Source organism: Falco peregrinus, chromosome W (genome assembly GCF_023634155.1).
Source record: "Falco peregrinus isolate bFalPer1 chromosome W, bFalPer1.pri, whole genome shotgun sequence".
Taxonomy (NCBI): Eukaryota; Metazoa; Chordata; class Aves; order Falconiformes; family Falconidae; genus Falco; species Falco peregrinus.
This window is the reverse complement of record NC_073743.1, coordinates 18,811,848-18,839,563: the sequence shown is the minus strand read 5'-3', so window position 1 is coordinate 18,839,563 and position 27,716 is coordinate 18,811,848. Positions and strand designations below refer to the sequence as shown.

Sequence of the window (27,716 nt, the reverse complement as noted above, 5' to 3'; positions counted from 1 at the left end):
AATATCTAGGGGAGAGGAATGGTCTTAGTTCTTGCCTTGATGTGGATTTAGAGCAAGGACAGGATGTGCCATCAGGGCATCTCAGAGCCACATCCTTCTGTACTGAAGGAACCTCAGGAGACACCAACATCTGGATAGTAAAGCACAGCATCCAGATGGAAGCAGAATTTAAGGCACATCTGTCCCATGTGACCACAGCACAAGGCTCAGTATGGTGGTGTCTGGGTCTCCTTGTGAATTTGCAGTATCATAGAGGTGGGATCCATCTCATCACAGTTAAGCACCTACTTGGAGCTAGTCGTGGAAGCTCCCCTGAATTATCAGGACTGGAGTATCCTTCCCATTGTCACTGGCCATGGAGATGCCTTTATCCACAGCTTTACCTCAGTTTTGTAACAGGTATTTTTGAGATCACTTTGCCTTCTCCTGCCTCAGTTTCTTTATAGAATGGAGTTAGTGATGTTTATCCATTTTAATGAGTTCTTTGGGATTTAAGATGACTAGCACCTTATAAATGTTCGCTTTTTAAAGACTATAATTTTAAGATTAGGTTCCTCTGATTTTAAAGGAAATAAGCTTTCCAAGATTTATGAGTAAAAGCTATTAGCCAATATCACATTTATAACAAAGCCATATGTACAGTGTTCTGTTTACATAGCCACACTTATATCCTCTCTCAGATGTTTATTGCCAGACTTGAAAGTTCTGCCCATTTTCTGTGATTTTTTTTTTAATAAGCACACAAGGCAGAAGGTCCAAAGCATTAATAGACAGATCCTCTATCTCTTTCATGATATGAATATTTACAGAAAGATACGGGTGAGAATAAGATTCTGTGAGCTACATGCTAATAGGAAATGCCATCAGTTATGGACAGGGCACGCAGGATGATTATAACAAATCTAAGCTTACAGTGGTGAAGAAAAGACACATTCTTTATGCCAGGACAGCTGGATCAATTTTAGTTTTCTGATAAGCATCGTGTGTGAAATTGATTTTGTTTTAATCTACTATCGAAAAAAAAATGTTTCTAGACTGAAACCTTCTATGCTAAGTTGCCAGATTTCAGCCTGAAGCAAATGTTTGCATGTTTTATAACATAAACACTGCCTAACAGCATAAGCAATCACCAGAAACAAATAATTGGTTATGGAAGGATTGCATGGAGTAAAACCTTCTCTCTAACTTTATTAGGTAGTAAATTGGACACATAATCTAAACCAAAAAGATTTTGTATCTGCTGTATTGGCTAGAGAGATGGAAATCTTACTGACAGAGCCTTCTGCCACTGATGCATTATAATCACTAATGATAGGATCCTCTCTGCACACTATAGCAAAGTGAGAAAATACTTTTCTAATTTTCCAGATGGGAAGGGAGAAGGGCAGCCCAAGCCCACAGTCCGTGTCAGAGATGAGGTTATATGAGCCCAAGTTTATTACTTTTTCACTGTACCATTATTGCTTCTTGCTTGGTTCATGTCTCTTGCTAAATATTAAATGTATCTTATTATTCATCTAAAAAAGATCTCAGGCACTGAAAATCTGTAAAAAAACAGTATGGCATTTTGGCATACTCACCTTTAATGCCAACATGGAGACAATGATGGTGAGGAGAGCAATGAAGAAGTAGGGAGCCCAGTAAATATGGATTCAGCTCCTGTCCTTGCTGTGGTTGCTCTGAGTGCCTGCAGCTCTATCTGTTCAGGTGGGATTTGGTGATGGAAAGCATGAAAGAATAAAACAGGAAGTAAAAAGTAAAGGTAAACATGCGTAAAAAAATTGATCTTATACTTGCTTAGATGTTTTGGGTGATGCTCTTCACTTTTGAGAATGCATTTTATGAAGTTAAGATGTCTCTCATCCTCCTGGGTACTGGCTTTCCCTTGATGGCAGAGAGAGGCTGCAGATGTTGGCAAAATTTATAAGATTCGGATAGGCCATGATGGGACAGGCATTGGGGATGGCTGGTTCCTGGAAAGCGTCACACTGAAGCGGCTTGCCATGAAGGCAAAGGAGCCTGATAAAAACAAGAAGAAGAAAAAGAAGTCTGATGAGGAGGAAGAAGAGGAAACCAAGGTGGAAGAAGTCATGGATGTCTATACGTTTGTGGCACACTGATGGTTGGCTAGAGATGAAGGAGATAAGGAGCTTGTGGTGGAGCTGGTACCCGATGGAGAATCTGACCTGGAGGGTAAATATCAGGGGGAAGGTGCACGTGTGTGTGGCTGCAGCAGTTGCATGAAGGACGATAACCACACTGTGGTTCTTTGCAGGACCATTTCTGGCTCCCCAGCTATCCCATTGCCCCAGGCCTGTTGTGTAGCTTGTGCTGCGGTTTGGTTGATCAGCTCTGGGGAGGAAGAGGAGAGTGGTTAAACTAAGGTGGAGGATGGAGCAGACAGCCTGAAATGGGAGTATCCTAAAGGACTTCTATAGGATTCTCCAGGGCTTGTCTGGGGCACTTGGGTTGCACGTGCCACAAGTTACTGCTGTGGCTGGGAGTTTGGCAGGCTGTAAGTGTTCATATGGTTAATGACAAGGGCTAGAGAAAGATGGAGCTGCTCACGTTTTAAGATAGATGCAAACAAACTCCAGAAAAAATCTTCCTTAAAGCTGACTGTGCCAGCAATTTTGGGCTACATCCTTTCATGGTGAGCCATGGGTCTGACAAAATATGGCTCTTTCTGGGCTCCTCCTGATCTGCCCTTGCATTTTTACTTGCAGAGAATACGTACGAAGTCCGTGTTCTCACTGGGAATGTGTCTGGGGCTGGGACAGATGCTAACGTCTTCTTGAGCATCTATGGCATAGAAAGAGGAGACACGGGTGAGCACCAGCTGAAAAGGTCAAATAACTTCAACAAATTTGAAAAGGGCCAGGTAATGCATGAATTCAACTCACTCAAGCGAGCAGAAGGCTGTCAGAGCTCTCTCAGTTATCATGCTGGCCATTCATTACAGTTGCTTCTCTGCAAGGCTTGGGTTCTTCTTTCAGCTTAAAGCTCAGATGTGTTTTATTTCTTAAATATATTATTTAAAGCAAAACGCCTCAAAACATTTTCCGGGGGAAATTCATTTGAATAATAAGCTGAACACCAGTTCTACATCAGAGCCACCTTTTGCATCTGCTTCCTGTAAGCGTTCTGGTAATACATTTCCTGCCAGGAATACTTAAAACCCACAAACTTTAAGTTAATATTAGAGAGTATTTGTGAAGCAGCTCAAGCATGTCAGTATTTAGATTGAAAATACAATTCTAAATGTTCTACTCAACCAGTCGGGGAATAAAAACAATATTACATGGTGTGCTATAATTACATTAGAAGCCAATCCAATTAAACAACCTCTCTTGTAGATTGAATATTTTCCATTAAAATGTTTATGACCGATTAACAAGCTGCTCTTATAACCAGGAATTGTTCAAGGAGTAATTTGAATAATGAAAAATTACAGAAACAATAAGCAGCTGTGGAAAACTTGTAATCACAAAAAAGAGCCTAAGGTTGTTAAATAAGCTGTTAACTGATTTATGAGCTTGGCACCAGTGAAACTGCAACCTGCACATGGTTCCTCGTGCAATTAGGAGAGCTCCAAGCTGCAAATGTAACGCGCTCTGCTCTTGGGAGTAGAAATCCAATGTCTACCAACAAGTTCATCACATTAAGATGTTTAAAGTATTATGTTAATAAGGACCATCCTGTCACACTAATATGGCTGCAGTTTGAAATAAAGCACATGGAGGTGCACAGGAGAGTTTCCGTGGAGTCAATACATTTGTGTCCAGTTCCAGGTTCAATGTGGGGGAAAATACTAATCCTGAAAGGAATGGGATTTAGGAGAGATGAATTAAACCTAGAGGAAGCTGAAACTGGGATGAGGTAAAGAAAGGAGTGAAGGATTGTGCAACTCTGTGGCTGTTACTGCCTTGTAGGAGCCAAGCATGAGCATTACTGGGAGAGCTCACAGCTCTGTACTTATTTCAGTACACCCACCCAAAGAGTACAAGGGGGACTTGCAAACACCTTTTGTTTTAATGGAAAAAAAAAGTTACCCTTGGCCTTTTACTGCCTTTCTTTTCTCCCTTCTGGGATGCACAGTCATTTGCCTCTTGCCTCCTGTGCAGGTGGATGTGTTCACCATTAAAGCCATTGACCTGGATGAGCTGAAGAAGCTGCAGATCCACTACGATAACTCTGGTGCTAGCCCAAGCTGGTTCCTGGAGAGGGTAGAGATTGTTGACCTCAAGGAGAGCACCACGTGAGCAGCCTGTTGCACCCTTTTCATACGGTCAGAAAGGGGGGCACATTCTCAGGAGCCTACAGAGCCATGGGAAGGCAGAGGAGATGCAGAAGGGTGTTGTCGTAGCTACTCACCAGCTCACAAGGAGCAGGCATCCTTTGGGAGCCTTGTGATGGTGACTGTGCTGCTATACTGAGCGTGAAGCTATTCTAGGGTACCTCTGTGTGGGGTTTTGCTGTCCCAGCATCCCTGCAGTTAGGAAACCAGCGGTGTTTGGAAGGAAACCTCAGCTTTGCTTCCCCAGGGAGGGACTCTCCATCCTGAAGAGGTCCCTTTGCAGAGCCTAAACTTATAAGTTTCCTTTCAAGGCTTTTCTCTGGAAGAAGTTTCATTTGTCTTTTGTACCTAATGCGAAGATCTGGGCCAAAAGCAAGTCCCGGTCTAAGCAAACTCCCATGATTTTCCCAGAAAGAAGGGTGAGCAAAGCCTAGGTGTTAAAACCTGAAATGCAGGCTCGTCTGTGAGCTGGAATGTGCTTAGAAGTTGCACAATGCTCTGGTGGGTGGGACTGCTTATAAGGACCTCAGGATGGGTCCACTCTTCATAAACACCAAACATCTGGGAGACCGGAGGTTCTCTTGAGTTATTTAACAACTTCTGGGTGTGAAAACTAAAAGGAATCAATCATATGGGGCTGACAGCTCAGAGCAGCACTTTTCAGTATGTGCTCACTAACCTATTCATGGATTTAGCTCCCACAAACAATAACAAAGCTCAAAGATGAAAACGGATATATTGTTCAGCTTTGAGTAACTTTGTTTTATTTAAGTAGCCTCTCATATGTGCTTATTTTTGTTATTAAAGCCTGTGAAGTCCTGTGTAAGTGCTGGGTGCTGCTGTCATTCCTGTAGGCATTATTTTCCATGCCAGCAGTGGTTAGCAGTTGAGGAAGATGACGGTCAGATTATCAGGGAGCTGGTCCTAGTGGATGAAGCATTTGTAAAGAAAGATTCGGAAAATGATGGCCGGTCTCTTGCAATGCTGGGCCTGAAACAGAAAGGTTTATGTTAGCCTTGTATTTCTTCCAGTATGGGGTTGAAAAGGAACCAAGTGATTAGCAGTGCTAACGGCATTAGCGGTTAGTGTTCGCTGGGCTGTGAGTAATTCTGCCCCAGCCACGGAGTTTTCATGTGTGAATGAAGTGTGAAGCACGTGTCAGCCAGAAAGGAGTGGACACTCCTAATTTTTAGGTGATTTAATCATCTTGCAAGGTTGGACCAAAAGTGAGAAAGCTAGGAAGATGGATAACATGTCTAGTTGCCATCTCTCAACTGAAATGCATGCTTATTGCTAATGTCTAAGGCATAAATCCCAGCCATTTCACATTGTGGGTTGGAATGGTTAAATATTTCAAAACGAAACTGAGCAGAGAGCAAACATGACTAGCAAAAGGGAAGGGACCTAAATTTATTTCACTTTTCATCTTGCTGCTTGTGTCCGTTGTCCTCTGAAATAACTTTGCCTCTCTTGGCCATAATTTTGCATGGTAACCACAGAGCAATTACACGCTCCTGGGCCTGATGCTGCAAGGTGGCAATGTCACTGGCTTCACTGCCAGGGAAAGGTACTAAACTATCCCATAAATTCCCTCTCAGATGCTTGTGAATGCATGAATAATTCCCACAAATTGTATAGCCAACAAATTTCCACAAATTGTTTAGCTCTTTGATTCAGGAGGACCTGCTGGCTGAGCTGCATCTTGGAATCGTGTCTAAAACAGAAGAAAGGTTCCATTTCAGAAATCTTGAGTAAGTTATTGCAGCGCGCTGAAGACTATATTAGACTTTTCCACATTTTTTTATGAGTTTACTGCGCTTGCTAGATGATGGTGCAATAGAAACCTCCCTAATGATGCTATTGCGAAGGGTGTGTTCGTGAATATGAACTATATATGTTGAAGTGCACATACCTTCTGGTATGTGTTAGATCAGGGGTCCTCAAACTTTTTAACCAGGGGGCCAGCACGCGGATGAAGTGGCAGGCAGTCATCTGCAGCTGCTTGGTTTCCCCCCCCCCAACCCCCGGCAGGGGGGGAGGGGTTCTGTAAATACCAGGGGCCGGATTGAGGACCCTGGGGGGCCATATCCGGCCCACGGGCCGTAGTTTGAGGACCCCTGTGTTAGATACACATATATTATTTGGTGCTAATAGAATAAAGTGAGGAGATGTGGTTTTTTAAATGGAATAGTATAAGCAAAGGCAGTTTTGAGGAGCCTTAGTGATTCCCAGGGAGCAAATAGGAAGGCTGGAGCACATTTCTTATCTGTAGATATGCAGACAACGTACTGAATGACTGGAGCAGTAGAAGACCCTGCAACCAGATAGCCCAGCTCACCCCAGGAGCTACCACAGCATATGGCAGGAATTAGGGATTACAACATGGCTGTGATCAGTCAAAACAGAACCCAAACCAAGCACACATAGGTAATGAAAAGTAGAGTTAATTCCCACTCAGACTTCACACTCTTACATTATGATATTTTATCTGACAGCTAAATCAACCACATACACAGTGAAAGTGAAAACCGGGGACAAGAAAAATGCTGGGACAGATGCAAACGTCTTCATCGCTCTCTATGGAAGTAAAGATGATACAGGTATGGCTTCAGGCGGTGGAAAAGGATAGCACCTTGCTGCTGGATGTCTGAATAGACAGGTCATGGTTTCCTTTTGTTTCCCCAATACCCACTCTTCACTCCTTTTGAGTGCAACTTGATGTCTCTGCACACATTGTGATAACTGGGAGCATACCACCAGCTGCTGTAAATCACTGTCGAACTTTGCAATGCTGATTTGCACCAGCTGCTGATCCAAAGGCTTTAATTTCAATTATAGGAGCAGCACAGTTGACTGGGACTATGTTACTGGGTAGTGAATGCGGTGAGTGATTTGCTTCCCTCAGCAATGAATCAGCATGTGCCTGAAATCCAGCTCTCCTCTGCCTCTTTGAGTGGCCCAGAAGTATTTGATCAGCTGATGAGCAAATCCTTCTGGAAGCAGCTGAGCTGCATGTGCAGTGACTTGGCTGCCTATGCAAGTGACAGGGAACTGACGGGTAGGACCAAGCTCTTTAGCTGTGAACATGGCACAACAGCATTGTCCCTGTGGCACTGCCAGAGGACCGCTCAGGAAAGGAATTCTGTGTGTTTTGGGTGTTGATAGAGATTTGAGTTCAGAGGGAAGGACAAAGCTCAGATCTTGAGATTAAAAGCCATTTTTTACATTTTAGCTGCTTCCCTCATTCCACTGTTGACATTCCCAGAGGATTTGTTTCTCATGCTGAACAATGTATGTCCTTTTGCATTGCCACAACAGGGATAGTCAGCCTAAAGGCCTCAAAGATTAACAAGAACAAATTTGAGCATGGGAAGGTAGATGAGTTTACAGTGGAATCTGTGGACATTGGAGACCTGAAAAAAATCAAGATAGGCCATGATAATAAAGGTAAGATCACCTGCTCTGTCATGTAGTGTTTCTAGTGCATTAGGCACATTGCTTTATAAAATAACCTGCCTCCAAGACCCCAAATGTGATTTACCTTTTGGTGACAGATCCTTGCTGTCACTGTGGCTGCTTCTGTCTCTGAGCTAGGTCCATCCACACAGCTGTGGCAATCAGAGCATGGTAGTGGCAACTCACAGGTGGCTTTGTAACCTCTCTCTCTGCAAGAGGCTCTGTAGTTTTGCAGCCACGTCTTTAGACAGATTTCTCATGTATCACCAAACCTTGTATTTTTTCTTGTCACACCCCCCTATAGACTTGTTTAATTTCTTTGTCAATATTTTTGTTGTTTTGATCATCAAGTCTTGTCTGCTTTTCAGGCGTGGCTGTGTCTCTACTACAAACAAGGGAAGCTGTGGAAAGATACATGGATTCCTTCCCTATGGGGCACCAAGGGACATGTTTGTTGATAACTCCTCTGTCTTATCACAAAGGCAAATTAATCCAAGTGATGGAGTAATTAGCACTACCTCATGCACATCTTTAACCTGAGGCATATAGAAATGTAAAGCACATTAGCTCAAACCTGGACAATTGTTTGCCATGATCTTTATGGTATCTACTCTGTCTTTCCATTTGCAAAAGAGAGGTTGATTTATTTCTCAGAGGTCTGGAATGCAATGATTCATTGCTGTTGTCTGTGAAGGCTTTGTGGGTTATTTGCTGTTATCTCTCCAACCACAGGTAATTCAACTGGCTGGTTTCTGGAATGGGTGGAGATTGATGCCCCATCACTGGGACAGTGCCTCAAGTTCCCTTGTGGCCGTTGGCTGGATAAATCGGAGGATGATGGAGCCATTGAGAGAATTATCTTCCCTGCAGAACTGCAGACAACAGAGTATACCCCACGTGAGCAGAATGCCATTTCCCCAGGATACACCCATCATTACAGGAGATAAAATATCACTAGTTCATGCAGTTTTACAGGCTTGGCCTCTGCCTTGAATTGGCTTTGAAAAAATCTATAAATACATCACATGCCAACTATTCCAATTACTACAAGAAAGCTCCTCTGGGTGCTCCAGACTAACATTTCCTGTATTTGCCAAATCAGAGTCATTAGAAGCCATGCAGCTGTATATGATTGTCTTTTTGCTCCTTCTTGCGTTGCCATCTCCAAGCCCTCAGCCCATTCCAAGCTGTCCTCCTTGCCTTTGGTTTCCCTTTGATCTTGCTCCATTCTAATACTAGTGTTTCTGTTGTCAAAGCAGGCACTTTGGTCTTGCTTCCAAGCCTTGGTTCCCATGTGCCTTTGGCATTGCACAGCCCTCTCTCACTGAAAGACCCTCTTCCAGAGTTTCTTCAGTGTGGTGCTTTTCTGATAGTGTTGCACCAGTCTGCCTCTTTTAGCAATCTCCAGTTTTTCCTTACTCATCAATTCAGTCCCCTCTAAATTAATGGCTGGAGTAAACCCATCTCCTGAGTACTAAGTTTATAATTTTAAGTCTGCTATGGCACCTCAAACTCTTCTATTCAGGCAACTTCTTTTCCTGTCTCCAGAATATTGAGAATCAGATAACATGGCTTTCTTGAAATAAATGACTGGAAACATTATTTTGCTTTATTTTGTAGCCCTCTCTTTCCCTTTTCACATCTGCATCCTCAACTCTGTGCAGGGAACCCACAGCTCTGGGGCTGTATTTGACTTATCCCTCCCTGATCTGCTTCTTTTCAAGTTGTCAACAAATATTTCCTGGTCTGTCACAGCACTCTCCAAACTAGCTGGCTGCAACAAGGTCTTTTACCATCTCATACCAACATACTCTTCATGCCAGTCCCTCTGCTGCCTTCTCCTTGTCTCTCCTCATCCAGGACACACTCGCTCCCTCTCCTCTCTCTCTCTCTCTCTCTCTGTGGAGCAGAAGAATGGCTACTCTTTGCTCCCTTCCTCACTTTTGTCAGTCAACTGGAAGACATAACAGTCTTTGTATCTGAAAAAATAAATTGGCAGGTAGATGCAGGGAATATGTACATAGGAGTGAATATAACCCAGAGCCCTTGTACGTGCTTCTCATCAGGTTTTTCCACGTTATCCCATCAATATATATTTTGATGTAGTGTTGACTATATAATTTATTAATGCCCCTGTATATTACAGTGATGTAAGAGTTCCTGACATGCCATGCCTTTGAGTACATAGTTCTCCTGTAAACCTGATTTTTGCCAGCAGTCCACATTCAGCCTTTGGAAATGCTCAGGCCTCTGGCAAAAAGGTCGCACCAGGCTCAGTGTCAGTTCTGGCTGTTTCACCATTTAAACCATTCCCACTGTGCTATTTACCGCATTCTGGCTTCCTAATTATTAACCTGGGGGTTTCAGTTTGCCAGAGGTAACTAAACCAGTTTGATTTGTTTTATGATGACTCATGACAGAATTGTTTCATGCCGAACAAACGATGAAAATGTGTCATCAGCAGTCCAATTAAAATCATCCCTGTGGGGATACAACTTTAAAAGTGCCATGTAAATGAAATGGTTGTCTGATAGCTGAAAGTTGCGCTGCTTGTGACCTTGTTACGGTGCCGCGTTGCTGATTCAGTTCTAAGCTGATGTTGATATTCAAGCAACAAGAGCAAGCACTGCGGACCTCAGCAGAGAAGATAATTTTTTAATTCTTAATATGTAGCATGTGATTTTTGGGCTCCAGGATTTTCTTTCCCCCCCTGACATACTGGAGAAACTATTCCAGTTTACTTGCAGCGCAGCAGAACAGATTTCCTTGGGTTGGGCAGAAGGAATATTACGTACCTCCAGGCTGACTGTAGAAGAAAGAAGGAAGCTTCTTCATCTCTGTTCTCCTAAGAGCCATATTTAGAGAGCCTGGGTTTTTAATGAATGATTAGTCTCTGACATGCATGACCAGAGTTACTCCAACAGCAACAGATACAGTTCCAGAAACCTTCTCTCTACCCTGAAAGAGATGCTGAATCTGAAATAGAGCACAAAGCGGCATGGTGTAAATAGCAAAGATGACTGAAGTCGCTGCAGCGTAGGAGGGTGCAGCTGACAAGAGACTGAGAAGACTGTGGCGAGGGATAGGAAGTGGTGGAAGCTGGGTGGGTGGTGGGTGGGAGAGGGATGGCCAGGAGTGAATCCTGGTGATAGTGCTGGGTGATGAAGGCTGTGCTCATGGGTAGCGGTGTGGACTCCAGGGATTGTTTCTGCTTGTGGCAGGAGAAGTCCCTGCAGGTAATCAGCAGTGCCCAAGCCTTACCTGGTATTTTTTGTCCATAGATTTCAGAAAGGATTGAAATCCTTCCTGACATTGGGAGATTGGGACAGGGTTCAGTTTGCCAAATGGCGCATCTGAATTTAAATTTCCTTGTAGCAGTGGAGCATCTGAGCTCCAATTTTCATCGATCATTGTTCATTCACAGAGGGAGAGTTGGAGAATAATTCAGCTAACCTTGAGGAAGACCCCTGCATTTGCTTCTCTGATTCTTTCTTCAAACTGCATTGACTTCAGTGATGACATCTGGAGATGTAAACACCTATTTGCTGTTCAGACATCTGAACATAGGTTTCTTACTCCGTCAGCTAAACACTATCTCACCTTGGAAACTGAGGACATTCAACAAATCTGTAGCACAGCTAGGAACAGAGCCCCATTCGTACTCCTGGGTCGATCTTATTCCTGAGCAGCTCTGAGTCATGCTCCAGCAGGACCCAGGAGTGAGAAGCTGTGAAGGCAGAATAAAAGGAGGCATCAGATTTTGTGGTCATGGGATGTTCTGGAGAAACCAAGGGAACAGAATAAGGAAATATTTAGGGGCTTGATTCTTGCTGTTCTGCATTCACCATTGACCTGGCAGTAATTCGACATGTTTGCCTTGGTGTTACGGAGAAGGTGGTGCAAAGAGAAAACTAGATCAGAGTGGGCAGCGGAGGGTTTTATTTCTCTTCCTTATGAGCGATTTTTGTCACTTGTTTAATAAGAAAAATAATAGGAGATCTTTTCTCAATTAGGCTATCTTGAATATTTATATACTGCCTTCAGCTGGCTTAACTTCATCTATCTGCCTAATTACTCAAAGAATTTGTGAATTTGTGTTTTACTTTAAGGCTTGAGCTGTTGGAGTAAATCCTGTTTCAATGACTTTAGATGGCAGGTATAAATATATCGAGTGCTTTCTGATTATGTGATTGATGCCAAAATCTTAGTAAATGAACATACAGCAAGGTCAATTGGCCTTATAGGGATAAAGGAAATTCCTCTGGATTCCCATAGCACTAACCAGCTCAATAATTAAATGACTACAAGTGTGTGATTCCTACCCTGTCCTCTTTAACCACTGAGTTTTCTAATCCACATTTTGTTTAATTAATTTTTTCTTAGGAGCATTGGTATGCTGCTTACTAACTCCTGTTGGTTTGTTTTAATTTTCTGCCATTCCCTAAATCAGTTGTGCCTTACGAGATCAGTCTACACCAGTGATATCTTCGGAGCTGGCACAGATGCAGATGTCTTCATTGTTCTGTATGGATCCGATGGGATCTGCACTCAGCAGAAATCCCTGTGCCTCAACAAGAGGGAGCAAAGGATGTATTTTGAAAGGAACTCAGTGAATCAGTTCATTGTGGAGGTAAGATCAAAGATGCCCACTTTCATCTTAGGTTGCCCGAAGGAGATTAAGAAGAGAAAATGAAGTGGGAACTTTTCCTCTTTTAGGGAAAGCTATTCAGCTCTTTTACTTGAAGAATGTGGGTTCAAAATTCTGTTCTGCAACAGACTTACTATGGACTGGATCAAATCTTTTCTCACTGACCTCCAGTTTGTAGCAGCTCAGAGGTACCAACACGCAGTGTTCCTGTAGCCCGACTCCACACTGAGCCTTGTAAAGGCTGGTGCAATTTTATCATGGAGCTGATGTGTACCAATGCATGGACATGGAAGCTTGCGCTCCCAGATCAAGTTGAGAGCCGCTTTGGAAGGTCTTTACATCTTCTATTTCCTAGGCCATACTTGGTAAAGAGAGGGTATCTGTCTCCATGCACACCAGATCTAATATGTGTACCTCTCCTTATCACTCTTATTTGCTCACGTATCTGCTTTCTCTTGCAGTTTGCCGTACTTCGAAAGGTAACAGGAACCAAATGCTTGCAGTATCGCTGAAACTAACTGCCTTGTGTTTAAGGTCCCTTTGCAACATTTCATGCTTTTACGTCAGCAGATCATGTTGAAGGGACTGGCCCATGGTGCTCACCACTTACCTAGCACATCATTTGGGGTGGATGGTCTGTTCATTTATCCTAACTCTGTGGCAGCCTAAGCATCATGCTTAGACATTGTCTGTATCTTTGGACAGAGAGACCATTGCTTTGCTGCAGACAACATGATTTTTGAATACCTGAGGCTAACTTTTGGAACGACCTTATCAAGTATTTCCTGAAACGTTTGCCCAACTGTGTGCAAATAGTAAACCAGTGTGCATCAATAAGTGAGATCCTTTCTATTCATAATATATTCTTATTGCTAAGAATTTGTGAGGGGCAAATATATAGGCAGTCCTGTTCTGGCCTATCTTTTTGGTACTGCTCCATGCCCTTCCCTTCCCTCCCTGGCTGCAACACCAACACTGACTTCATAGAGGACCTTACAACCTCTCCGTGGTTTGAATTTGGTTTGTTTTGTAATTGAAGGCAAATCTTAAACTAAACTTCTTAACAAGTTCAAATGCTTCCAGCCCACATCGTTGTTATACCGTATAGAATCATAAAATACATCCCCAGTGTGACTACTTAAAAACAAGGAATAAGACTTATTTTGATAGTTTCCACACAGTTTTTCATAATAGAGGATGCATTAATCCATAGGTATAAATCTTCAAATGAGTGTTATTGTTATTTCTTTATTCCATAAGATTTATTTGAGGTTTGGTAGAATCTGAAACATCAGTACTTTTCTTAGATGAAGTGAGTGAAAACACTGTTTGTTATCCAGATTTATAACATCATATTAACCTGTCTCCAAACTTCATTCTCTCTTCGCCAGTTCCTCTTGCTGCAGGAGATGGGGATGAAGCAAAATATATTCTTCTTTCACCTCTTTGTGTAGAGCCATAATTTGGAGTTCAATAGACCTTAAAAACAATTTGGGGCTGTCAGGAAACACAAACTGAGAATTGCCCATTTGTATTAGTGGTTTTAACTGCCTCTGACATTTTGCATTTTGCAAAAGAGGTGAAAAAGATTAGACAGTGGTCTCAGCTATGCTCCCAAGTGATGATTTGCTGAACATGCCTACAGCAGGGTAAAGACAACTTCTTTAACATGGATCTTTACTGGTCAAGCATCACTTTATTGCTATGTATTGATTAAAAACCTCATTGAAAGATGAATATTTGGAGAGGACAAAAGAGGAGAAAATTATTTTCCTCCAGTGTATACTTGCATGTATGCATGAGTTTTAGAAATGAGTTTGGATCATTTAATTATTTTGTGATTAATCTTGTGCTGCCTAAAGTCAGGGCAGGGCTGACGAAGTCAAACCCAGTTTGTTCAGAGCATGAACTCCTTGAGTAGTGCAGACAGTCTTACAGAGATGAGGAGTCTTCTAGAATTACTAATGTCTTTGCTTCAGTATGGGGCAATTCTGTCAGTTCGGAAGAGAAGGAGTGTGGATAACTGGCTAGCTGAAAAAGGTCATATAGACATAGTCCAGCTGGCTGGACAAAAATGCACATCGCTCTCAGCTTATCTGAAGTAAAGCAAAAATACACTGTCCTTGGCTGTTTTTGTTACACAATAGCAAGAAGATTGCGGTCGATAAAGGAGGGAACAGATAACTACAAAAGAGAAACTAGGGGCGGGCTTGATATTTAGGCAACTAACCAATAATGAGCTTAACTTTTGTAATATGTATGAGCTAATTATAACAAGGCATAAAAGATGACTGTAAGACACAATAAACGAAGTCTGCTGATCACTCATATTGAGTGACTGTGTCTTCCCTCCGTCGCGACAAAGGAGTAGTCTCCAGTGGTACAAATTGAGTTGTTCAGTTTTCTCATGTTTCCAAGAAAAAAAAGTCTCTGGGTCCCTATGGGCAGAAAGACGGCCCAGTGCGCTTCTCCTACATGCAAAGGAGGTTTGCAGCCAGCCTTGGTTTTTTAAAGGCCAGCTAAACAAAAGCTTGCACTGAAATAACCAAAAGCTATTACTTAGAAGCAAATACCATTTTTCCTGGTCAAGCTTTTGGAAGGGAGGTAACTTAAAAGTAATGGACTGGGAACAAATTACTCAAGTAATAAGGTAAGGCATAAAAAACCAGTAGCCACTTCATAAGATAGTGATTCTGGTGCCTTGCTCGGCATTGGGATTCTGTGGCGGAACAGGAGAGAGATGATACAAAAAAACAAGCTGTTAATATTGTACTTTGGCATCAAAGCTATTCTTCCAGTGTTATAAGAGTGCACATGAGTGTTTATAAAGGAAAGGGATATAAAAAGAACAACTTAAGATGCAGCAGCATTGCTATTTCTAAAAAATTACCTTCATTCACACTCGTACAGAGAAGCCTTGAAATGCAGGGTTGCTGCTGTGCAGCCAGACCTATCTTGTACAGTGGGTAATTTGTGTAGAGCAAGATTCTCTCCATTTTTGGAACAGAAGTTCAGGGAAGCCCTTTAGCTAAAATGTAAGTTGGGGCATAATTTGCTCCCCTGGGACTTCATACAGACTGGACAAATAGGAAATAAGCTAAAGAAGGAGTGTCTCAAAAGTCACCTGTTGTTCATGCCATCATCTTTCTCTCTCTCTCCCCCCTCCCCTTTTTCCTGTAGCTGGAGGATGTTGGTGACATTATTGAAAAGATTTGCATAGGACACAGTGGCGAAGGGCTGAATTCTAGATGGCATTTGGACCATGTGATGATTCGGAGACTATTGCCAAATGGAAAGGTAGGCTGCACATCCCAGCACTCCCAAATATATTTCCCATTAGCAGCCATTTCCATTTCCCAACGCGCATCTTCTCTATGCAAAGTGTGATTAACATTGAAAAATGACTCCCTAAAGAACAATGCACACTAATGAACTTGCTAGAGCTTGGGGATCTGGGGACAGCAAACATGTATTACCATGTTTTATTCTCCAAATGTTGACTATAAGACTCTGCAATCACTGCTTTTCAAAAAATGCTGTTCTCATAGTACCTCTTGACTAGAACAGAATTATTTCCCCCTGTCAGTGGATGGAAGCAAAGCAGTTATGTTGCTCCTCAACCTTTTAGAGGTCTTTACTACTCTTCATCTTTTGTGTGAAGGAGCGATCTGCCTGCTGGGTTTGGAGGCAATGTTCTTGTGACTTACTTGCTGGACTGAGAAGGGAGATTCCTGAGTCTGTACCCATTGCTGTGCAAATACAGCTAAAGAAATACAGGGCTGAGTAGATGTCCCTGTGCTGCACTGCACCACTGTCGCTGGACATCCCCAAGTGCCCAAGGCTAACTTAGAGTAATTATCTAGATAATGGTGGGTTTGGGTGAAACAAGAGGCCAAAGCATCCTATTTTCATGTGTAGATTTGTTTTGAACAATCATAGGGAAAGAAGTGGGAATGGGTGTACCATTTTGAAATAAAAAGTATTGTTGCTAAACATGGACAAGAAATAATTTCATCAATTCCAAAATTCTGGAGGAATAAATGCAGGGAGCCAGTACAATTAAGACAAGCAAAATGCTTGTCAGTGCAAGTCCCTGAATCACTCATCTAAAACCCATCAATATAGGTCTTAGGACTTTTGGTTGCTCATGTTGGCGGGATTAAGGCAGTGCAGCCAGACTGGACATCTTGATCTTGTCCACGTAGGAAACTGTTCTTCTACCCTGCTTTTGGATGTTGGCTGTAGGAACAGAAATGAATCTGGTTGCAGGGAAGTTCAGAAGAAAATCACCTCTTCAGGACCAGTTCAGAATTGGAGCAGTAGCTGTCTTTGGGAACACCTGGGCTCTCTCCTCTTTCTTGTCCTTTCTCCCCTTATTCCGAAGGGATGTCAGCTTTCATCTCCACCTCAATGCTCAGGTCTGTCCCATCCTGAAGTGACTTCCAATATCAAGAGTTGGTGTAAACATGGCTTGCTCAGTCATGGTGAACCTACTTCTCATTTTGTTTTCTCCTTCAAAATCTCCAGGATATGTTTTACTCTCATTGCTTCACAATCAGCCCAAAGGTCTGCCTTGAACCCTCATCATTGTGCCTAAGCCCGTATCCTCCTGTACAAGTTTTTCACAAGCCAATACCCTTTGCCTGTTTCTCGTGATCACCTTTTTGCCAGTCAGTTGTTATCAGACCCTCTACCTGTGTATTGACCATCCCTTGCCTTGGGCAGGTTCATTAGGCTGATGAACAAGATGACATTGCTTTTGGAGATATTATTGGTCATAGGCTAGGGAAGATGAAAAGGGAGATGCACAAAGGTGTGGAAATCAAGGGAAAAGAGATTTCTGACCTGCCTCTTTCTATACCTACTATTAACTGAGCACTTTGGGAAGCTCGTGGGTGCTCTTCCGTCAGCTCAGAAAGGGTCTTAGGGCTGCATGGCTCTGCAGTCATTACAGTAGCTTTGAAAGACACATAGTAAGGAACCTGGGAAAGCGGAGGAAGGGAGGAAAACCATGAACAACTTAAAAATTGAGAGATTTACAGTTCTTCTGATCTTTTGATTATAGCATGGGAAAAAAGAAGAAAGCAGAGCACTGCATGATGCCGCTGATCAGCTGCAGGATATTATGACCTGCCACAGGATAGCAATATGCTGCCAACGCTTCTAAAAGCTGTGCTACCTGATTAGACTGCTAAGATGTGTCTAGATGTATCTGTAATGCCGCAAAAGAAAAATGAGGTCAGTAACTTTTCAGATTAAATTGAAAGCACTTGGGTAGGAAACTGGGATTTTTGCATGCCAATAAAGCTCTGTCTTGGCGTGCCCATTATATCTGATAATTATATTTCATTTGTTACAACTTGGAGAAGGGCAAAGCACTGACTTTTAGCACACTATCATACCCTGATTCTAGCTTGGGGCCAGACTCAGACTCTAATGAAAGAAATTCTGTTTGGAGCTGCAAGAGGATTTTACTGTGGGTAACATAAAACAGTGCACTTTACGTCACTTAAATATTAATGCAATCACTAACAAGGAAACTCCAATAAAAACTGTGGCAACGACATGGTTGTTAACAATAATGTTGCAATTAACTCTTGCAGTAACTGCACATTACACCCCACTGTGCAGGCACTCAAGTCCCTAGATAGCCTATTACCAACTAAACAGTGCTCATATCAATGACATGTACAGCCAACATTATGAATGTTTAGGAGCAGTTAAAAGCTTCAACGAGAGACAGGACTGAAGTGGGATCCTTACGGGGAGGAGAGAGTTTCAGGAGTGAAGCATCATTCTGGAAAGCCCTCTCTTCCCAGACTAGGTGAGGAGATAAGCGCTGCTCATCGGCTCAGCATACAGCGAGATAATACAGGTTATGCGGTCAGGCAGCCAGTGCAGAAACAAGCAGGCAGAAGCAGCGGTGTGACCAGTCCTTAGGTGCTGTATTTTGCTTGTACAGCACAAATAACACTTGAGAGTAAAATATTTGAAATCATCTAAAGTGCTGCCAGTTTTGTTTGACACCATTTTGTACGAGTCACGCTCCAAACCACCTTATGGAGTTAAACATTGCAAGTCTGGGGTTAAACAGCAGCACTTTGGGGAGCAGCAGAGAGGAGGGAAATGATGTTTTATTGACAGCCGCAGATTTGGGCTGTGCCAGTTCGGAGGATGATTCTGCTGCAGACTCAAGGCACTTTGTCACACAAGTCCCCAGGAGGAGTTCAGCTCCTGCAGATCAGCTTGGCCGGGGTCTGTGCACGCGGGGGGTGGGTGGTGGGTGGGTAGGATGACCTGTTCATTCCAGGTTAGCAGTGACTGGAGTGCCCCCTGATCTTAGCTGCACAACCCACCCCTCCCCAGTGACCATGTCAGGGGGGGCAAGATCCGGTGGCTCAAGGCAGCCCAGGGCAGTAGTACACAGTGATAATAATATTTGGTATTCCTGCAGTGAGAGCTATTCCCTTGTTCTCCTATATATTAATATTGCATTATTTAAATAGTAAAATAGTGAAGAAAGAACCCTGCATTGGTTTGATACATAGTTGCATGAGAATAATTAACGTGGACAGTATTCCTACGTATGCTATACATGAAAGCGATGGCACACAGAGTACTGGAAAGAGCAGAAAGTCCCTGTGTTACTTAGGAGAGAAACAATGAAGTTGTCAGTAAGGAAAGGATTGTTTTTTTCTCCTTTTATTTACTTACTGTGAGCTTAAAACTAACTTTTTGTTTCTGTTCAGACTTGTGGGCTCTGCAGCTTGCACGATGGCTCATGCCCCTTCCTTTACGGAGACATGGCCTGGGGTGCCCAACTGGTGGAAAGCCTGCTGCATCTTACCATCTTGGAGGCCTTACAGGAGTCTGTTCTTAATGAGTAGTCTGGGATTGATTTTGTTTACCAAGTGGAAAATATGTTCTATTGGTTTTGTTTGTTTGATGATAGGAATCATATTTGTTTCCACCAAAGTGAAGGCAAAACAAAAGATAAAAAATTAAATTGCTATTTTTCTCCTCTTAATGTACATATGGGAATTGCCTGGAAACCAGCTTGAGTCACCGAATTATAGGGCAAAATCTTGAAGTATTGACTCAGAAAAAAACCCTACTGACTTCAAAGGGAATGTTGCCCGAATAAGGATTGGAGAGGGCTGGCAGAGTCCTAGTAAAACATGGCTTCAGCAGGAATGGTGCAGTCCTGGTTAAGAATTTGCAAGATTGAAAGCTGGGAAGGGCAGAGATCTACTGGATCATAAATCTGGTCTCATGCAGCCATTGGGAATGCTGTTCTCCACTACACGTTCAGTGCTTCTTCTCAGAGTCCTCAGATGTCCTCTTTCGGGAGTAAATATATCTCTCTATACACTATTTCAGTTCTGCATGTACATACACATGCATACACACATGAGTTGAAAATCTTTGCCTGCATGTCAGAGTATTTTCAAAGGGGAAATGCTAACGTGTTCATGTTGTTTTGAAGAGATTATATCTGTCGTGTTTACTTCAGGGCTCAGAAACTGTCATATTTCCATGTGAAAGATGGCTTGCAAAGTCTGAAGATGACAGCAAGATTATCAGAGGGATGGTATCATCTGATACTTTTACTGAAAAACTCGTGAAGGACGGGACACTCAAGCAGACAGAGGAAGAAATTGAAGACCCATTAGAAGGTAATATAATCCTACAAGTAGGTAGGGACCTATTCACCTGATTTTTGGAACAAACCCCTTGGATGTGTGGTTCAGACAAATGCAACACTGGTACGACTGTTCACATTTCCTTCCCTTCCTGTTCTCTGGCCTCTCATACCTGAAGTGCTTCTGTGCAATAACACCATCATTTTCCTGTAAGGCATTTATAAACCTGTCACAGACATCCTTTCACACACACAGTTTGCACATCTCCTCTGATGCCTAATAAAATTCTTCCATCTCATCTTCTGGGCTCTGCAAACATCTTTACTTGTTTGCCCAACTTCATCTGTCCTGTCCACTCAGCCCCTTCCTTTCCCACCCTGCCAGTCTGATTTATGTTCCTCTTTCCTCCCCAAATTGTTTTTTCTGCTGCCTTTCAGGTACATAGGGACACCCTCTAAAAATTTGGCTCTGGGCAGCCACCCTCACTTTGTTAAAGTGCATCTGGGGAGGAGGCTTAATTCCTATTAAGTTCTGAGCCCATCTTAGAAAGTGTTCCTATTCAGTGTTTGGCCCCCCTAGTAGCTGAAGCAACCGAACAAGTACTGAAGTTTCATTCTAAACTCGTTGCTTCTCTGTATGCCCAGCTGTTCCTGACTCTTTTTCCTCCAGGATATCCTTTTCCCACCCTGAGCTCCTTCTGCCCTTGAGAGAAGTCATGAACCTTCCTACATCCTGAGCAGAGCAAATTGAACTCAGCTGCCATTTTCATTTGTGGTTCTCACATCTGGCAACAAGATGATTGAACAGAGAAAATAATTTCTCTCCCTGTTTCTTTTCTCTCGGAGTCTGATTGGCATTTACAGAACACCATTGTCAGGCTGGAATTTAGATGGATTATAAGTGTTTTCCATTGCCAAGGGAAGAGGCGCCTTGCTGTAAGGAAGGCTGGAGCCTTGCGCTGTGCCCTTAGAAGGGAGAGGTGTGCTCTTCCCTCCTGTTAGTAACTACGTGGTAGCACAAGGGTGATGCTTTTTCACGCAGAGGCAAAGACAGTTTTAATATCAATTAGCAAGTAGCATGACTGCTAGCTGCCTGCATGACCTTAACTTACTCACTTCTCCCGCTTTACCTTGCGTTAGTTACCATATGTTAACTAACCTAGGTGACTCACTTTTCCTTCTAAAGGCAAAGCCTTAAAACCAGTTTTACAATATATGGAATTTTTGGATAAGTTTCTTTTGGTTGGGAGCTAAGGCTAAGTTTGAGAATTTCTGCTTTAGCTATAAAATATCTGGGATGGGAATTATATCTGATGTATCTGTGAGTCCTTCTACGTCTTGGGCAGTGACACAGTGTAAATGACAGCAAAAGAAAATCAGCTTGGGGTGTTTTGAGGATCATATTTTATTTATTGGACTGCATTTCAGTCCTGAAGGTCGCTACAACCAGCAAGAAAAAACCAAAGAGGGATGTGTTGACTAATTACACTCTACACATTGCTTCCTTCATTACCAGTGCAGCGGTTGTCTTTCAAATACGAAGCTGTAACTTTGTAGAGCATGATGTGAAGAGGCAAACCAGAAAACCTGGCATTGCACCTAGCCTGATGAGTGGTCTCAGGTGATGGTCCCGATCCATTTCTTAGAAAAATCAATGGAAATCTTTCATGGACAATGAAGCAGAATAGGCCCTATTGTACTGGGGAAGCTAGGTACGGAAGAAAAATACAATATAGATATTTTCTTTGATGCTGTTAAAGTACAAAGAGGAATCCTAACTGGGACTTTGCACCTTTTCCTCATCTGCATTGCCCTGGGATTTGCAAGGAGGCATTCTCCAGGGCTCGTATGCCGCCAGGGTAATCAGAGACTTGCACAGCCCCTAATTGCTTTCCTGGTGAGGGTGCTTTTGGTAACTGTTTGTTTTCCCTGTGTAATTAGGAAAAGGGTAGCAAAATAAAAGTAGGAGTATTTAACAGGTTTAGTAAAGAACATTTCTAAAGACTTGATGAGGTTTTATTGGATCATCATTGAGCAACCTAAAGAGAAACCATACAGCTCCAACACTTCCTTAATTAAATACTGTCTCAGCAAAAGAACCCAGAAACCTGTTCTCTTTCCATTTGGGGAATTTATAGAGATACATGCCATTAACTCTGGTAGTAATTGCACATCTGAATCCCTGGAGTTTGTTTATGGAAGATCTTCTGTGTTTGATACTTATATCATGGCTCCTCATGATTTGAAATCTTTAGCACGATTGTTACTAACCCCGACTCAGTACACGTTATGGGAATCACATTGGAGAGGAGGACTGCAAGCACTCCTACTCACGTATGTTAATCATAATGATGTTGCATTAGCTGCACTAACAATAGAACATCTTACAGGCACCGGTGCACATGCTGATCCGGTAGCACAGGCTCAAAACTGCCCCCGTGCGGCTCTCGAGGCAATTAGAGAAGAGGCTTTTTTCCAGGTCCCAGACTTACAAAAGCCACAAAAAGCTTTTACTAACATCACTCAGGAGTCTTGAGAACCTTATATGCAGTTTATTGATAGACTAAAACAGGCTCTGGAACGTCAAGTAGATAATGCGGAAGCTCGGGATATATTGCTAACAAAACTAGCTGTTGAAAATGCTAATGTTGATTGTAAAAGGCTATTGAAGTCTCTTCCCAACCCAAACCCCACTCTGGTGGAAATGGTGGAAGCATGTAACCGAATCGGTACGGTTGAACACAAATTTGAAGCTATGGCTGCTGCTTTTGCAACGATGCATGGTGTGGGAAATTGCTATGGTTGTGGTAAGCCTGGTCATCTAAAGAGTAATTGTCTTGCGCGGGCTGCGGGGAATAAACAACAACCTCCTGGTCCTGGAGTTTGTCCGAAATGTCAGAAAGGACGTCATTATGCTAATCAACGTTGATCTAAGTATGACTTCCAGGGACAACCGATACAGGGAAACCGACCACGGAGCGCGGGGCAGCGACGCGTGCAGACACAAGTGCCACAACTGACATTTTTCAACAAGCTCGGAGAGAAGTACCAACACCTCAAGTCCCTGTCCAGCAACCTCAGGCAGCGCCGGATTGGACCTGGCAACCTCACACACAGTAACGTTGCTCGATTCCTCGGTTCATTTATTATCAACAAATGTCAAAGGACCATTACCCCCTGATACACAAGCTCTATTAATTGGTAGATCTTCCACAACATTGTCTGGTCTCTTTGTTTTACCAGGTGTTATTGACTCTGACAGTGTGGACGAAAACAAAATTATGGCATAGACTCCATTTCCGCCTTGTACGATACCTCAGGGCAGTCGAATAGCACAATTGATTCTGATTCCGGCAAGGGTAAGCTCTCTTACCACTGATCATCCACCGCAGAGGAAAGGAAGTTTTGGAACTACAGGGTTACCTCACATTTTGTGGGTACAATCCATTTCTCCACAGCGACCTATGTATCAGTGTACCCTTATTTACAATGACCAACAAATAGCACTAAATGGAATCATTGACACTGGAGCTGATGTCACAGTAATTTCTCAAGCTAAATGGCCTCCGCAATGGCCATTGACTAATGCCTCTCAGACACTGGCTGGGATAGGGGGGACCGGTAACAGTTGTCAGAGTTTGAAACTAATTCGAATTCAAGGACCAGAGGGACATGTGGCTTCTGTTAAACCTTTTGTGCTGCCTGTCCCTATGGTTTTGTGGGGGCTTGATGTATTGTCACAATGGGGAATGTCTATCCGTACACATTTTTAGATGGGGCCATTGAAGTGCATGACACCCTAAAAATAACCTGGAAAACTGATGTTCCTATTTGGGTGGATCAATGACCCCTTCCTTTGGAAAAACTTCGCGCACTTCAAAACTTAGTCTCAGAACAACTGTCCAAAGGACACATTGTACCTTCTACTAGCCCATGGAATTCACCTGTTTTTGTTATTAAAAAACAAACTGGCAAGTGGCGCTTGCTCCATTATCTCAGAAAAATTAATGATGCTATGGAAGATATGGGAGCCCTCCAACCCGGGCTCCCGTCCCCAACTATGATCCCTTGACATTGGCATCTAACTGTCATAGATCTTAAAGATTGTTTCTTCAGTATCCCGTTGCATCCAGATGATGCCCCAAAATTTGCTTTTTCAATTCCAAGCATCAACATGCAAGCTCCGTTGCAGAGATATCAGTGGGTTGTACTGCCACAAGGTATGAAAAATAGTCCTACAATGTGTCAATGGTATGTTGCGAAAATACTCAGTCCTGTCCGAAATGCTATGCCTACTGTGTTATTGTATCATTATATGGATGACCTTTTAGTGGCAGCACAACATCACGAAGTCATGGAGAAAGCTGTAGCCCTTGTCACAGATGCTGTGAATTTGGCTGGTCTCTGTATAGCACCAGAAAAGGTCCAAAAGTTTCCCCCTTGGAAATATCTGGGCTGGCAAATAAGAGCACAAACTATTGTTCCTCAACCATTGCAGATCAATACCAATGTAAGGAACCTGCATGATGCACAAAAATTACTGGGAAAAATAAATTGGGTTCGACCATTATTGGGAATTTCTAATACAGACTTGGGTCCTCTGTTTGAACTACTAAAAGGGGACACTAATCTTTGTTCTCCACGTAATCTTAACTCTGAAGCAGATACATCTTTACAAAAGGTTACCTCAGCTATCGCTTCTCGACAGGCCCACCGATGGGCCCCTGAACTACCTTTTTACTTGATTATTTTAAACCCTGCACGACAGCCTCATGCCCTGATATTTCAACAGGACCTTCAGAACTCGGACCCGTTGTTAATTATTGAATGGATCTTTTTACCTAACCAGTCTACAAAAACTATTTTGACACAACATGAAATGTTTGCCTCTCTGATTGTTAAAGCTAGATCACGCCTGTTAACCTTATCAGGAAAGGATTTTGTCTGTATCTGTCTACCAATAACAACAGTATACTTACAATGGCTTTATCAGCAATCAGACACCTTTGTTATGGCACTTGCCGACTATACAGGTCAAATCACTTCCCATCCACCTTCACACAAACTGTTTAATATTGACTTTCGTCTGATGTTGAAACCCAAAAGAAGCGATCAACCTCTACAGGCGCTTACTGTGTTTACAGATGGATCAGGCAAATCACATAAATCTGTTCTTCTATGGTGGGATGATCAACGGAGACGATGGGACTCGGACATAGAGACAGTCTCTGGTTCACCTCAAATAGTAGAACTGAATGCAGTTGTTCGCGTCTTCCAAAAATGGAATGTACCACTCAACCTTGTTACTGATTCCGCTTATGTTGCAGGTATTGTTACACGAGCTGAAGCTTCTGTGCTGCGGAATGTTTCACATTCACAACTTTTTACCTTGTTACAGGAACTTATTTTCTTTTTGGACTCTCGATCTGCGCCTTATTTTGTTATGCATATTAGGTCTCACACCTCACTACCTGGTTTTCTTGCAGAAGGCAATCGACGAGTTGATCTATTGACGTTACCAGTTCAAGTACTGCCAGGCCGTATTGCACAAGCTAAACTAAGTCACTCTTTTTTCCATCTAAATGCTGGAGCTCTTAAACGACAGTTTGACCTTACTTCTCAACAAGCATCAAATATTATTGCTGTCTGTCCTGATTGTCAAAAACATGCTTTCCCATCAATTGCTGCAGGAGTTAACCCTAGAGGATTACAAAGCCTACAATTATGGCAAACAGATGTCACACATTATTCTGAATTTGGTAACCTTAAATATATCCGCTCTTCTATTGATACATTTTCAGGTGCCTTGTTTGCCTCGTCATACAGGAGAAAAGGCACGAGATGTTCGTAGACATTTAATGCGTGCTTTTGCTACTTTGGGTATTCCCTCAAAGATAAAGACAGATAATGGTCCAGCTTATGTTTCAACCACTATAAAAACCTTTTTTGCCCTATGGGGTATAACTCATATTACTGGCATTCTTCATTCCCCCACCGGTCAATCTCTTATTGAACGGTCTCATCAGTCTCTAAAACGTCTATGACAACAACAAAAAGGGGGAATGGGAATGGCTATTCTGGAGGAACGGTTACAGAAAGCATTGTATGTTTTTAATTTTTTAAATTGTTCTTTAATAGATAACAACTCACCGATAGTTCGACATTTTACTGCAAATGCCTCCTTCGAGGCACGGGTTAAAGCCCCAGTATTGGTTCGAGATCCAGAAACAGGTAAAATTATGGGACCATATCCTCTTGTTACATGGGGAAAAGGTTATGCTTGTGTCTCCACAGAAAAAGGACCCAGATGGATCCCAGCAAAGAATGTAAGACCTTTCCGTGAACCTTTACCGCAGACAACTGATACCGACACCGACCCTACAGAATGAAATAAAAACTGCGTGAGGATTTCTGTTTTGCATTAATGTCAGATACCCAAAATCAGGACATAGAATATAGATTTCGCTTTTTACAGTGCCTAGAACGAACACTATCACCCTGGATTAAACCACTTAACAAAGGTAATACGTTTGGACCAGACCAGATCCCCAACACACTGACGTCACCGCTAGCAGATATTATCTTCCCTTACATCGACTTTCAACGACACTGTCACGAACCAGATTGGACAGCGTCTCGATTTCTACAGTTATGTTGCTATGAACATGGACCATTCTGTCGACCGTGGATCAAGATTCATTGTGAACTCTGTGATCAGGATTGCTGGCGAGTTGTAAGACTAAGGGACAGATGGGGTCATTGGATGTGTTCTGGGTGTAACAATCAAATATTAAGGTTTAATCAGATACTGTAGGCGGAACGTTTTATGGGAAAACTGTTGCAGAATGGCTGTGTGATCATGGCCATGACTCCCTTAAAGATCTTTGTGAAACAAAGTTAGCGTAAGTTAGCTGAAGCAGGCCTTGCAGCTATGCTGAGGCATGCTGATAAGGAAGCTGAGAAAAACACTGACCTTGTGCCTAATGTTGTAAATAACTTTGAGGAATTCGCGTAGACAAGAGAGGAAAAAAATATATGTAGCTAGCTATCCGCAGAAACCGCAAGTAGGAGGACGTATGAAAATGTAACCCTTTAGAGCTTAGCCAATCAGCAGATGACTTGTAGGCATAATTAACTGGAACTGTATATAAGACATAATCGCGCCGTAATAAATCGAAGCTTGCTTTATCACTCACATTGAGTTGGCTGCTTGCTTTCCCTCGCTCGTTGTAAGTGGCGCCTGAACAAGGGACCCCTAACCTTGTTCTTCACCGGACAGCGAGGACGGAGAAGCACTGATAGCAGCGACCAGAGAGCAGAAGATCGGCTGATGCTGGCATCGTACCCGATCCGTGCTTGAGCCCAGGATAATTCAAGAAGGGGTTCGCCGTCCGTGAGCTGCTACCCAAGGGAAAAGGCTGCAACAAAGAGGACTTTAACAAGTGCACAATGGAAAAAGAGGTAGCGCTAGCACTTTTACAATGCTTTTTAGAAAAGCGGGGAGTAGGCCCTTTAAAAGATCTGGCCAGGTTAATTGTATTAGGTAAAGCAAAAGGATATTTTGCAGATCCTGAGCATATGTTTGAAGTAGAAGAATGGCGTAATTATGGGGATTGTTTATGGGATTTAGTAATAGATGATGATAAGGCAGCAAAAAAATTGATGAAATCATG

At 42.7% G+C, this 27,716-nt stretch overlaps 1 protein-coding gene across 1 annotated transcript in view; it reads left to right on the top strand.

Annotated features, from left to right (window-relative positions):
- Positions 1 to 27,716, top strand: part of LOXHD1 (lipoxygenase homology PLAT domains 1) — a 148,076-nt gene that overhangs the window by 51,862 nt on the left and 68,498 nt on the right. The window contains 11 exon segments of the mRNA XM_055792714.1: positions 1,896 to 2,193; positions 2,727 to 2,881; positions 4,125 to 4,258; positions 5,152 to 5,300; positions 6,793 to 6,897; positions 7,616 to 7,744; positions 8,486 to 8,650; positions 12,204 to 12,219; positions 12,221 to 12,383; positions 15,582 to 15,698; positions 19,915 to 20,077. Of these exon segments, the coding sequence (XP_055648689.1) occupies positions 1,896 to 2,193; positions 2,727 to 2,881; positions 4,125 to 4,258; positions 5,152 to 5,300; positions 6,793 to 6,897; positions 7,616 to 7,744; positions 8,486 to 8,650; positions 12,204 to 12,219; positions 12,221 to 12,383; positions 15,582 to 15,698; positions 19,915 to 20,077 (1,594 nt within the window).